Source organism: Xylocopa sonorina, chromosome 5 (genome assembly GCF_050948175.1).
Source record: "Xylocopa sonorina isolate GNS202 chromosome 5, iyXylSono1_principal, whole genome shotgun sequence".
NCBI classification, from domain to species: Eukaryota; Metazoa; Arthropoda; class Insecta; order Hymenoptera; family Apidae; genus Xylocopa; species Xylocopa sonorina.
In genome coordinates, this window is record NC_135197.1 from 10175762 (window position 1) to 10188911 (window position 13150).

Below are 13150 nucleotides of genomic sequence, written 5' to 3' on the forward strand. Positions count from 1 at the left end.
CAGTATGGCGGCCGCGGAAAATATGAATGCGCGTGGATTTTTGTTTTCTGTGACAAAATAAGAATTTCGTAGCGATTAACAACGTGAAAATTAGTGAAAGTGATCGCAAAAATGCCGAGGATAATGAAAAACAATTGGAACAGCTTCCTGCGAACAGGTTAGTGAAATAAAGACGAGCTAATAAGACGTAACCAAGAAGCCGGTCCCATTTTGAAATTCGATAAATTGAAATAATTCAGAAAAAATGATTTCACTGTACAGATACACGCTTCGCTTACACTTTATTAATTCATTTGCAATACATTAATTAAGTCTGTTTAAATAGCATCGAGGCTACCTAACGTACGCCTTCGTTTATACTATAGACAATCATCTAACTTAACACACACTCTTCCTGTCTTTCGATAACCTCTTACTCTCGTTCACTCTCTCTCTATCTTTCGTTCTCTCTTCGTGTTCTCTTTTTTCATTTGCGCATTTTTTCATTTCTCTCTTTAATCTGTTCCATTATCGATATCATTTATCGTTATTGTTATTACCATTGTCATTATCATTATACCATATAATATATCATAAGATCGACGTTAAAAACTAAAATTCGTATAAAAAGCGTCGTTATTCATACTAACAATGTAACTGTACTATTTAAATAATAATTAAATCTTAAAAAATTATTTGTTCTTGTTGTTGTTGGTGGTGTGTCTGAATGTATGAGATGTCTAATGTATCGGCTATAATACGAGGGTGCAAGGCGTGCATAAAGTGATGTACACATGTGTTTCACACGCGTATAATACGTTCATGTTGACGTACATTCTAAGAACCTTCGGTAAGATCGCGAAATGCCCCGACATTGCGCTTATACAATAAACGATATTACAGCGTGTTTTATAGTTTTCGAAAGAATGACAAGTATCATTTAAAACAGAGGTATACAAAGAAAGAATCAAATGCGTACACATTGATGATCGATTAATTCACAGAGATATAAAATCAACGGAAGAAATTGACGTACACTCGCGGTATCTGCAAATTAATTAAAGAAATTAGAATGGAAGGTCGCGCGTTTTTACTCGTTACGATCTTACCAATACCGATATTGTTCTTAGATTACGTCAGGACGACGGTACATCCGTTTTGCGTACTTAGCCGCACCCAGCATTATTTCATTAATCATCTTTCACGTTTTAATCGTATTCACGCGGCATTTTATAATCTAGCTAATACTTTTACATACTACGAATGTTTAGCACATATCACTACGGTCGAACCACTTCTCTCTATCTCTCTTTTTCTCTCTCTCGCTCTCTTTTCCTCTCATTCTCTCTTTCTCTGTTTTCTCTTTAATCTTCATTATTACATAACTATTCGCTATTACGAGCAATAATGTACATCAATTACATAAAAAACAAGATATCATTAATGTTCTTGTGTTAAACGTTTTTATCATCGCCCGATGGCCACACTTGCGAAGGTACCGCGGCTTACTTTAATAAATCCATGAATTACTACCGACACCATCATTCATAACGTAGCATGTTCTTACAACGCCCTGATGCACGATACCCCATATTGTAACGTTCTGGGTTATTGTTGTTCATTGTCTCGGGTTACACTGTATGTGAGATATTACATTACCTATAACTCTATCGACAAATCGAACGTCGCTTAAAAAACTCGTCTGTCATTACGTACGATGAAGTAACGAGGTCCTATCGTTGGAACTCGACGCGGATAAAATTCGACGACGCTTACAATATCGTAGTGTGTTCTACGGCACCATGTAGAATAAAACTGAGGTTCAATTTATATGAAACGAAAACGCGTTCGTACATTGCCTTGCTCTCTAAAATTTATAATTTCGTCCTCTTTGTTAAAAGCAATTGTCATTCAACGTATTGCTTCCGAGCTACACATTTGCTTGCATAGCAACCATGAGAGGGCGAAAAGTGAATTCATCTTGGATTCTCTTATCAAAGTTCACTATTTCCTTAATGCAATTACGTCGAGTTGTAAGCTGTTCCAGTTCTGCGCTGTGTCGTTCGATCAGCGAAAGTGATCGCGTCCACGTTCACTCGTGTGGTTTAAACATAAATAAATAAGATAAGAAGCGAATTAAAGTAAGAAAGAAAAACGAAGGGATTACGGAATTCGTGGAATGGCATTGACTCCGTTTCTAATTGGAAGATTCACTTCGCCTCGTCATTCTGTTGTATATCTTACTATACAGCAAACGTTACCCTTATCGTGCTGATGTTTCTTCATTTCGTGGGCAGAGGTGTTCTGTGTGAGTGTTGTATGTTTTTCGTGTGACATGGCTATCTATATAGTATACATATACACTATATTCATATTTATACATTTATATTCATATATATATATATTTATATATATATATATATACTTCTTCTTTTCACATTCATTACTTTGCAAAATATTTCTTTTGCCGACACGTCGACACTAAGCCTGTATAATACAATCGCAAATTACATCTTGTTCATACTTAGGCAAAAATTTTTTACTCGTTTCACTCGGTAAGTACAGTGACCATCTGCATTGCGTTTCTCATCTCTACTCGATAACGGAGGGCTGGAGGCATTAAGGGACGAGTAGATGCGAGTAGATGCACACACGGATGTTCTTTTGTTCGTTTTCGTTTAGTCGCGTTGATCTCAACAAACTCCGGATCACAAAGAACGTAATCTATACGTAGAATCTCTCAGCCGCGGCTTCCGTTGCCACGACACATAAACCTTCTCTCGCTTACCCTAGTTACAATCCTTACGAGGTTCGTTTATACGCAAACTTGAGTTCCGTACCGCAGAAGCATTCCGACGAACATTTGAATTCTTGTGACATTGGCGTTTTTTTGTGTTTTTCATGGGTTTTTTTTTCGCTTTTTTCAATCTCGTCGTTAACGCTACAGGGGAGAGAAGTACGAGCCGTTTTAAAAACATTCGCCAACGTTGGATTATTTCGAGTATTAAAGTGTGTGTGTTTAAGAATGCGAGAAGCGGCCGCGCGAGCGTCGATTACGGGCGGAGAAACGAGTAATAAGATCGAGGATAGAGGCGGTATGGAACACGCGCACGTAACGCGACGCGCACGAAGATGTACCCGCATTCGTCGAGTTTTTCTCTTATCGTTTTTTTTTTTTTTCGTTCTTTTTCGTTTTATCTCTATTAGAATTATATGTTGTTTGGCCGGCCGCTAGAACGAGGCCGACGGAGCAGACGGGGAGAACAGGTCTCGCCATTTAGTCTCTTCTCAGACGACTCCCAGTGCGATACTACTCTAGGCGAGGGTTCTGTTGCCCTCTTAGTAGTAGAAGTGGGCAAAACTGTTGCAGGTGTTGTTGCGAGATCGTACCGAGCCTCAGCTATGCGTTTGCGGGTGCGGTGGTGGCGTGCCGGTAATCTCGGTCCAGCGCATTTCGAAGAAACTGCGCATCCCGTGTCCGGCCTTCCCCACGGGACTGTCGTCCTCGTTGAATACCTCGCAGTTGATGAACATCTGTCTGACATCGGCGCAAAACTCATCGCGAGACTTGTACCTGTATCGAGAAGCACTCTTTGGAACACATGTTCGGAATTTTTTTCCAAGTTTTTGTTTCGGATTTGAAGCTGACGATCAAGTTAGAGCTTTTTTTTCTAGAGATCTTAGGTGAACTGGTTTTTTTTTACGTTTAGGGAAAGAGGCATTTCTAAATAGAGAGAGTACGTTCATATTAACTAGTAGTCGTTGGGAACGCGTGTAACTTACACGGAGTCCTGCAATTTCTTCTTGATCGTACTGAGATCCATGGGTGTTTTAATAATTTTCTTGTAGGTTGGAAACTGTTTGGTGTTCACCGGTAAGAGGAACGGCCAGGCCTCGTCCTGTTGCTCCAACTGTTCGAGTAGCACCTTACAAGGAGCCAACTCTCGTTGCTGTTTCTTGGTGAGCGTCCTATTGTTACCCTCCTTCCGTGGCGAGGCAGTTGGGGTTGCCGGTTCCGACGAACTGACGTCCTCTACGTGCGTGTTCGATGCCGTTGACGGCGTTGGACTGCGACGCAAAACAACAGAAATTATTTTTGCACTGATTAGAGCTTTCTCGTTTGCAGGAGGTTTTTTTTGTCCGTCATTAAAAGCTTCTGGACGAATGCATTAAGACTCGACCGTGCTTTTCTGCTTGAGACGGTTACGTTGTTCTCGATGGAACATTTCGTCTTTCTGACTCTTTGTCTTTCGTTTTATTTATTTGGTCTCGCTTTATTCTCTCTCGCCGTTTTTGCCCTTTTTTATATCGTTTATTATTTATTATTATTATTACGGTTAATGTCATTATTATTATTATTGTTATTATTATTATCATTATTATTATTATTTATACATTCTCGAGTAATTATAGAACTTGAAGACAGTTCTACCGTTACGACGAATTTTCTGAGAAAATACCCAGTACAATGTACAGGGTGTCCCCCGACGAGAACGTACTTAACACGATAATATATATATCTCACAGGGTATACAGAACATCGTTATCGCTAGAACGAGGAGAGACCTACCTATCGACGAATGCTTTTAGTAGATAGAAGAGTATTAATTGTAATTAACCTATCGTGGAACACCCTGCATAAATATTTCCTTACAACAATAATATTCGACGATTACGATCGATACGGACCGAGGATATAAATCGGTATAATCGCATTGAGAACAATTGTATGCTTTTATGTTTGTTCGTTGTTAAAGCGGTACTTTTTTCTTTTTTATTTGATCGAAAACTGCTCGTTCATCGTATTGGGAGTTCGCTGAACGTTATAATGGTTATTGAGTCATGGTTTCGTAGCTGTGTTTTCCTACTGTGTAACTCGTAATGTGAAACGATGTTAAGTCAGCGAGTTGACAATGTTTGGTTTGGTTTTTTTTTTAACGTAATCACCTAGCTGGTGGATGATCAGAACTTTCACTTTCTCTGGTGCCTCCCCCTTTGGTATGACTCCTTCGACTACTATTTCTCTTCTTTGGTTGTTTACTGTGGCAATTAGAACAATACCATTTTCCCCTTGGCATCTGAAAGTATCGGGCACGTAATAAGTGAATCGTCATACAATTGACGTATGTATCGTCGCGTTCAAAAATGGTTTCGTATTGGCGCAAACGCCGAGAGCACATCTTACAGTCGTTACATTCGATATGAAGTACTTACTTTTGGCATAACAGGATTGTGGCAGTCAGTGTGATACGCCCGTGGGCAGAGTTCACATAGCACTAAGTTTTTACCAACCCTCTTTCCACATACCAAACAGTTTCGTTCCCCTGTCGCTTTGTTCATGCACTCGTGACAATACCTGAAACATCCGTGAACGTTTAATCGTGTACGAAGCGCTGGGGGACGGTGAAAAATTGTTTCGAGACTCGTATTCGATTCCTTACCAGTCACCATCAGGAATGTTTTCCATTTTTGGACGGAAACAATAAGTATGATAGCCGCGGTCACAACCATCACACAATAACAGTTTATCTTCGTTATCTCCGCTGTGACAGAACTGACAATTCTGTAACAGAAAGATAAGACTCGTCGACTTAAAGTGGGAAAACGGCGCCGCAAACTCGGTGTATCGACTTTCAGTATTTAAGCGTTCGTTAATCAAGCGTTTGAAAGAAATTAAGAACGTTCGATGCAGTAAACGTTAATTAGCAGAGAATATATAATAAATAAGTAGGGAATGGGGCCGACGTTCAGGAATATTTAATTAACGGAAAAGACAGTAAAGCATTTCAGTTTTAATTTTGTTATGTCGTGCATATTGATCAATCATCATGGTTTAACGTGTAATCAAATCTATCTATATTAGCTCGAACTGGGATAAATGAAAAGTTGCGCAAAGCAGCACCCAGAGTAATAACATATTTTGGATGCTTGGACTATGCGTACGATGTAATAATTAAACGTGGAGGCAATTCTACGAAAGAAAAGTGTATGAAGCAATTAAAGGAAAAAATTAATAAACGACAAGCGGCATATTCTTCTTACATGCTACCGTTACGTTAGACTCTAACCACCATTAAATGCATTGATGTATCATTGTTCTTTTCTTCTTCAAATTGCAGCAATTTTTGTTAGAAAATATTCTCGAAATGGAGCAGATCAAATAACGATCACCACAATGTACGTTAAACGAATCAATCGTTTCATACTTTATTGATTCACGACTATGACTGCCGCATACTTATTCGCACTTGTAACGATCTCGACAAATCCGACCGGATTTTCCCGCGATAGTGGAGACGTAAATGCGTTATCACGACGGAAGGTACCCACGCGATTAATTAAACCATTTTACCAATCATCATCGAAAGCGATACGTTCTCTGTGGTTCACTGTGCAAGGAGGGACGAGAGAAAAAAGAGAGTCACGCAGGAGGTAATGAGGATACTTTTGGTTAGTAAGTTAGTGCGAATACCCACAGAGGCCTGAGAAGTAGTCAATAGCTGATTGTACTGAGTGGTAGCTTTGAGTGAGACGCAGCGGTTTCGTAGCTTGACGCAGACCGAGTTTCTAGCTGGTGTTAGACTCACAGCCTTCATGATGCTCTTGTCCCAGGCGATGCTGGCCTCCAACATGTAAAGCGCCATCGCGAGCTGAGCCGACGTGTGCGCTCGTGCCGTTGCCTCTCGCCAGTTGTTCAGCCCTCTCGGTGTCGTTTCTTCTTGCGGTATCGGGGTCTGATTGCTCTGATCCGAATTATTCGAATTTGCGTTTGCGGCCGCTGCTTGCTCTGCCTTTAAAGCTGTTAAATTTGGATCTCCCGTGCTATAATTTAAAGCGAACCAATGAAACGATTCTCGACTGTATAGAATCTAGGATGTACGCGTTCAGGCGACAGATGCGATAAGAGCGGTAGGTTACTTCGTTCGTGGTCTGTTTCGGGTGCAAGAACACTTATTGCAGCTGTCGCCTCGATACCATTCAAATGGTATTCACTCTTACCAAACGCCCAACGGTGGTTTTAAGTATCTCCTCTCTATAGCAGCCTCCAGAGACAGTAACCTTTGCCGCGCTTGCTCGACCGCACTGATCTTCTCCATCTCGTTCAATTTCTCGATCTCCTCTGCCTCCTCGGTACCCGCCCGTGGAGGTAGCTTCCAGCCTTTGACCTGCATGCTGGCGTTCGCCACCTTGTCCTCGAGGGCCTCGACTTGCTCCAACAGCTGCGCGTCCACGCGTAGCGCGACCTGCTCGCTCCAAATCTCCGGGTTATCCGGTTGCGGAATCGGGGTGTCGGGCTCGTCAGGTGTGGCTTGAAGCTCAGTCGCGGTTAAGTTGCCAGGGTCCACGTTGATTTTGCCCGTGACAGCCAAGAAGGACTCCATGGTCGCCCACGTGGTACGTTTCAGCTCTTTCTCGCGGACACCGCGGGAATGAAGGTGTTCCAACAGTTCTTGAAACGTGTCGACGTCCGTTATTCTCCACCAACCGTATCTCAAATCTAAAAACGTGGATAGACGATACAAGTTAGCGATGCAACAGTACACACCTTTCAGCGTAGCTGGAAAAGCTCGAATGCGTCGCGTCACTTACCTCTTGGTACCGGTTTGGCTTCTCCTGGAGGCGGCAAACCGTGCACTTTCAGATACTCGAGCTGTGCGGCCTCGTCCTGAGTTAAAATCAAGGGAGCAGGGCTGTCGCATCTGTCGTAATTCGGACTAGCCGGCGGAGGGAACACTGGTATTCTCAGTTCAGTCGGTTCGGCTATCCCAAATATCTGCTTGGTACTCGGCCCCGGCGTGTCGCAAGTCTCCCGTGGCAAGATCGAGAACCAGTTGGATTCGTTGCTGTTATCTGCAATTAGTAATAGTAACGGGGACAATATTGATCACATGTCCACGCGAATATTCAGACTTTGAAAGACAAAAAATGGTGAAAATCTTACTGGATATGAAGGTGCCGTTCAGTTCCTTCCCATTATGAAGATTATTAACGTGGTTGAACTTGTCACCGTTCGGTATCGTCTCAACGATTTTGTCTTCCATCATCTTCACCGCTGGCTTCGTGTCTTCGTCCGTTTCATCGTTCTCTTTCTTCGTCTCGTCTTTCATATCCACATCCATACTAACCACCTCTGTTTCCTGTTTAATCTCCTCGGACGTAACGTTGGTTTTCGCGTCGGTCATCGAACCGTCCAAATCGTTCTTCTTCTCTTCCTTTACGCTCGTCGAATTCTCATAATTTTGCGTCGGTTCCTTCTTACAGTTGACATCGTCGACTTCAGGCTTTGCTTTGTCCACCAGAGACTTCGCGTCCTCCTCTTGCTCGCTGGAATTGAACTTCTCCTCCTTGACGTCGTTCGGTGCCTCGTTCTCGCGATTCTCCAGCTTGGCGTCCTCCTGTTTCGTCTCAGACTTCTCTTCCACCGGCATGTTTTTGTACTTCCCGTCCAATTCGGCTTGCAGCCCGAGAACTTCCGGCTCGGCGCTCTCCATAGCCTCGATGAAGATACCACCGGCGCATGCCAGCTCCCAGTACCTTCTCCAGTACCTGTCCTGACCGAATATGTGCGCCCTGAGCTGTTTCGAAGAGCTGTTCAACTTTTGCAATTGCTCCTCGGACTGTTTCAACAGTTTGTCCAACTTTTTACCAAGTTCCTCGCCAGACAGATTCTTGTCCTCCTCCTACGATCACGCGCGAACATTCATTGAATCGCTCGAAACAGGACAACGGACGTATAACCGTTCGAAACGATATCGCTTACCTCTTCAGGCTGAGTGCCTTCGCTCTCGTTCTCGGACATGTCCTCAACCTCGTCCTCGTGATGGATCTCATCTGGAGTGGGCGTCGTCCCTACTGCCGTCGACGTCGTGTTACCCTCTTCGTCGACCTCTTTCTTCTCTATGGTGATAGTGTCCCCGGTTTTGTTAACGATCACACCAACCGCTTCCATCCGTACCTTTCGACTATGCAATTGCCTCAACCTACGAAAACAAACGGAAATACGAAAAAGGAAAAGAAGTGAATTCATCTCTTCGATATCCGAGTAATCGAATCGCGAGGGAATACCCACTTCCTAATCTTCGTATCCAGCACAAATCTCTCCTTCCTCAAGTGTGCCACCGTCTCGAGGCTCCCCTCGATCTGCCTGATCACAGCCTTGTTCTGCAACAGCTCGTTGCAGAGGAACGCAAGCATCTGCGCCTTGTGCGTCGGGTTCAGCGCGAGGAACGGCTTGTCCCTCAGCCTCTCGGACATCCTCCAGGTCTCGTTGTTGTGCAGGTGCTCGTAGAACTGGGCGTTCTTGCCCGAGCAGGTCGACGCGTAATCGCCGCCGTTCTGATGGTGGTCAGCGAACTTCTTGTCGCGCTCACGTTCCAGGCAGACCCCGGTCAGAGCCTTCACCTCCCCTGTCGCGTTCGCGTACAAGTAAATCCGTAACACCTCGCTGATGTTGGCGTGCGTAATGTCCGCCTGACGTAGGCTCTGCCCGAGGCCCGTCGTGTGTCTCGCTGGTTGAGGGATTCCCGGATCCTCGATCGCGCATACCAACAGATGCGTCATCACGGACAGGAGCTCCTCTTCCGCCTCCTCGTCGTTGAGCAGGGCCATCTGGAGACTCTTCAGACTCGGGAGCGACTCCATGTCTGTGCGAGAACGGTGTTTCGTTTAAAACCCGCGTACACACTGTCGCAGAGGAACAGCGCGCGGACGGGAGGAAGACTCACCAAAACCCAATGTCTCGCCGAAATTATGCAGGAACTCGAACACCATCACGATGTCCGCGAACGCCTGGCCAGACAGCTTCAGTCCTGGTATTCGTTTCAATTCTGGCAGTGGTCTGTGATCTGAAAACGGAGAACGCTGTTTGGTTACAAGGAGCTTCGCGCGAACGGCGAACGGAAGCGTTCGCAAAGACGCGCGTACCCGTCAACTCCATATCCTCGACGGGCTTTCTGATCTGTTCGATCAGCTCCATCTCCATCTTCCTTTGCTCCGCGCGTTTCTCCTTCGTCGCTATTCTCTCGGCCCTCGCCTCCAATCGTTTCTTCTCCTTCTCCTCCATCTTTCGACGGTTCTCCAACGCTCGCACCAACGCCATGTGCTGTCTCCTTCGTTCCCTCTCCTAGAGTATTCAACGGAAAGCAGGGCTCAACGACAGGAAGAGACGATGAAACAGGGGTTGCAGCGTTCCATGCAGAGAATTCTCTTGGAAATATCTCGTTAGAAGCACAAATTTGGCACGCACGGGCTACGACAAACTCTACGACCGTTTCCAAGATATATATATAATACTCGTGTTCAAGAAAATACTACACTCGATAGCGGCAATTCGACTTTTGACTTTTCTTTAAAAAAAAAAAAAAAAAAAAAAAAAAAACACCGTGCAATTGTTCTATTTATTAATTTTTTTTGTTCGTTTCCTCAACCATACTAATGTCCAATGTTTCACGAACTCTCGAATGATCACTGCGCTTCGATGTTCGCACAGTGTTGTACGTTTTATACACTACTTTTCGTTTCGTTTCAAGCTTTAGCAGGTGTCGTTATTCTCTTGCGTTCGTCGTACAATTACTCTGAACAGATGAGACGCAAGCGGCATCCGAATCTACGTTCGATCGTGAACGAAGCGAGGTACAAAGCGTCTACGATGCTTGTATGACTGGTGTCGCGCGAACATTATCACCGTGGGACTGGTTAGTGAACGTGGATCTAACGGAAAAAGCGTTAGTGTTGCTCGCGTGGCGAAATGTATTCGTTCCGAACGCGTCTTCGTTCGTCGATACCTTGTTTGGGATCGGTGATCCTCGACGAGGGAGCGACGAATCGGTCCGGGTGCAGGATTAGTTTCAACTAGTGATTCACAAACTGAACGTGGACAACTTTGAACTCGTCAGTCGGTCCTCTAATATTGCCCGAATCGATCGATCGATCGCAACGTGCAACTGTTCGAGCGTCAATTGAGAACCGAGGATCCAAGGATCCGTCCGATCGATCTCGATCGTTCGACGGCGGGACGGTGACGAGTTTAAAGTTCGCGGGAATCCGGCTCGTTCCGTTTTAGTGAGGTCGTCTTAATTAAACTAGATTGGGTATGAGACATACCAGCTCGACGGTGTAGAGCATCTCGCGCTGCTTGGTGAGCTCCTGCATGTACATCTGCGGCACAAAACACATCCACAGTCCACCAGTGCTCAAACTACCCTCTACACGCTCAAAACTAACAGTACATCTCGCTCTCCTTAACGCGCCTATCCTCTCGACCGCGCCAGGAAACAATATCCGAACGTTAAGCTGTTAAACGACAAGCTATTCATTCTTTTCCGGGTTCCACGAGTCTGTAGTCAGATTTTCCGCGCACAGTGACCAATTTTCCGGTTATCATGCAAGATCAACCGAGATCGATGCCGAGGGAACTAATGAGAAATTTTGCTCCCGAAGAACGCTCGTCCGAACCGGTATTACTCAAGTTTCCTTTGAGTTGCTACGTCAATACCAAACTCACACCCGCGTCACAAGCGAACGGGAACTCAAGGCAGTCTCAGAGACGCGTCGCATTACCGTGGAAATCTACGTTCGAGTAACCAAAGAGACAAAATTACAGTGTGTACACCACAAAACTAAAACGGGGAAGCAAACACGTGTGTAACAGAACTCCGTGACATAGCATGTCTCTCTATTGAAAGAAAACAGTCTGAAACAAACGATAACACTCTGGATCTCCTCACCGTCGTGTAAGCATTGCTTTCGTATGAAAATTAACAGAAAACGCAAGCGACTTTTAATGAAAAGAGGGGACGAGACTTGAAGAAAAAAAAAAAAGAACAAGATATTCATGATATCTCGAGTATGGTATCTAAAATAGTAGCAGTTAATTGTGACGGTGAATCAAAGGGAAAAAGAATTAATGAAAAACTTTGAATGGCGTCGCCTGAAAGATTAGTAAAATGGCGAGACGTACGGACGAAAGCGATGTGGAGATGTAAAAAGAATGTATATGAAACGAAAGCTAATGTCTCTACGAGAAAAATAAACACACACACGCACACCTTCTACTCTACAGCAATGACACGATCCTAGGAAACGATCCAAATGAAGAAAAAAAAAAAAGAAAAAAAAAAGGAAGATAGAAGGAGAAAAAATATGATTCGAAATTCATTCGGACTCACCTGTTCTTTCAGCATAACCGCCTGCTGCCGCTTCAGCTCTCGTTCCTGGGAAATCACAGAGAATGCTCGTGGTCATTTTTCTCTCGTTCGTTAAATTGTCGTTCTTCTAAAAAGTTACTAACGAACCCGGACAGGTGCGCGTATACTCGCGGGAGAGTGGGGACAAATTAAAATTGAACGAACGAATTCTACCGAAGGAGAAACACGGGGGTGGCTGCTGCGATCGTTTAACGAGGCAAAAGGGAGCGAACTCGTACTCGCGACTCTGGTGGATACAGGTTGCTCGTAATCAACGACAAATTAAATTCCACTTTGATAATCATTTTCTATCCGGTAAAACGACGATGCGTATTGGCAGCCAGTTTTGACGGAAGCGACGCAGATAGAGAAACAAGAAGAAAAAAAAAAAGTACAATGATATCATAAATTCGTAATTGAATCGTGGCATAGAAAGCGAGAGTTAAATAATAAGTTGGAAGTCAATTTATCGCTAACTTTCGCGAACGAAGTTGCAGAAGTTCCACGACGATTTTTATTTTAACAACAAGTGGTAGAGAAAGAGGGTGGTTGAGGGGGGCGGTTGGCGGTTCGGGGGGGTGGGTGGTGGAAAATGTGAAACGAAGTCGTAGTACGGAGAGAAACCAGGCTACATGTAACAACGATTTTAGGATTACCTGTTGCTTCCGTTGTTGCTCTTCCTGTCGTATCTTCTCCACCTCTTCCTGCCGTTTTTTCCGAGCCTGCGCACATGCCATATACACACGTCACTCGCATCCGTCATTATTTTCGATGGATCAAGCTTACACAATGATTTCTCTCATATATATATATTTTTTTTTATTCCACTTAACGATAGCCGCGAGCGAGTATCATTTTAACGTTTACGAGACCCGTGTACCGAGATCGTTTCTCTTTCATTTAGTCGCGCGACACTACCGATTGTTACTACATCGTTCTACCGATCGAAGGAGATCTACTGGGCATGGACTGATTGACAAAAAAAA

At 44.2% G+C, this 13150-nt stretch overlaps 1 protein-coding gene across 24 annotated transcripts in view; it reads right to left on the reverse strand.

The window, feature by feature from the left end:
- Positions 1-1440: 1440 nt before the first annotated feature.
- The window catches only part of LOC143424108 (bromodomain adjacent to zinc finger domain protein 2B), a 120772-nt gene continuing 109062 nt past the window's right edge, over positions 1441-13150 (reverse strand). For 12 of the 24 annotated variants that reach the window (XM_076895939.1, XM_076895942.1, XM_076895941.1 and 9 more), the window contains 16 exons: positions 12821-12886; positions 12147-12191; positions 11083-11136; positions 9904-10102; positions 9705-9824; positions 9050-9623; positions 8741-8960; positions 7922-8660; positions 7570-7830; positions 6979-7477; positions 6456-6801; positions 5421-5542; positions 5194-5335; positions 4927-5057; positions 3763-4047; positions 1441-3553 (listed from right to left, as the gene is read on the reverse strand). In XM_076895939.1, coding sequence (XP_076752054.1) covers positions 3376-3553; positions 3763-4047; positions 4927-5057; positions 5194-5335; positions 5421-5542; positions 6456-6801; positions 6979-7477; positions 7570-7830; positions 7922-8660; positions 8741-8960; positions 9050-9623; positions 9705-9824; positions 9904-10102; positions 11083-11136; positions 12147-12191; positions 12821-12886 — 3981 coding nt within the window. In that variant the 3' untranslated portion in view covers positions 1441-3375. The remainder of the gene's footprint in view (positions 3554-3762; positions 4048-4926; positions 5058-5193; positions 5336-5420; positions 5543-6455; positions 6802-6978; positions 7478-7569; positions 7831-7921; positions 8661-8740; positions 8961-9049; positions 9624-9704; positions 9825-9903; positions 10103-11082; positions 11137-12146; positions 12192-12820; positions 12887-13150) is intronic. The other 12 variants (XM_076895961.1, XM_076895951.1, XM_076895956.1 and 9 more) reach the window with 7 other exon arrangements.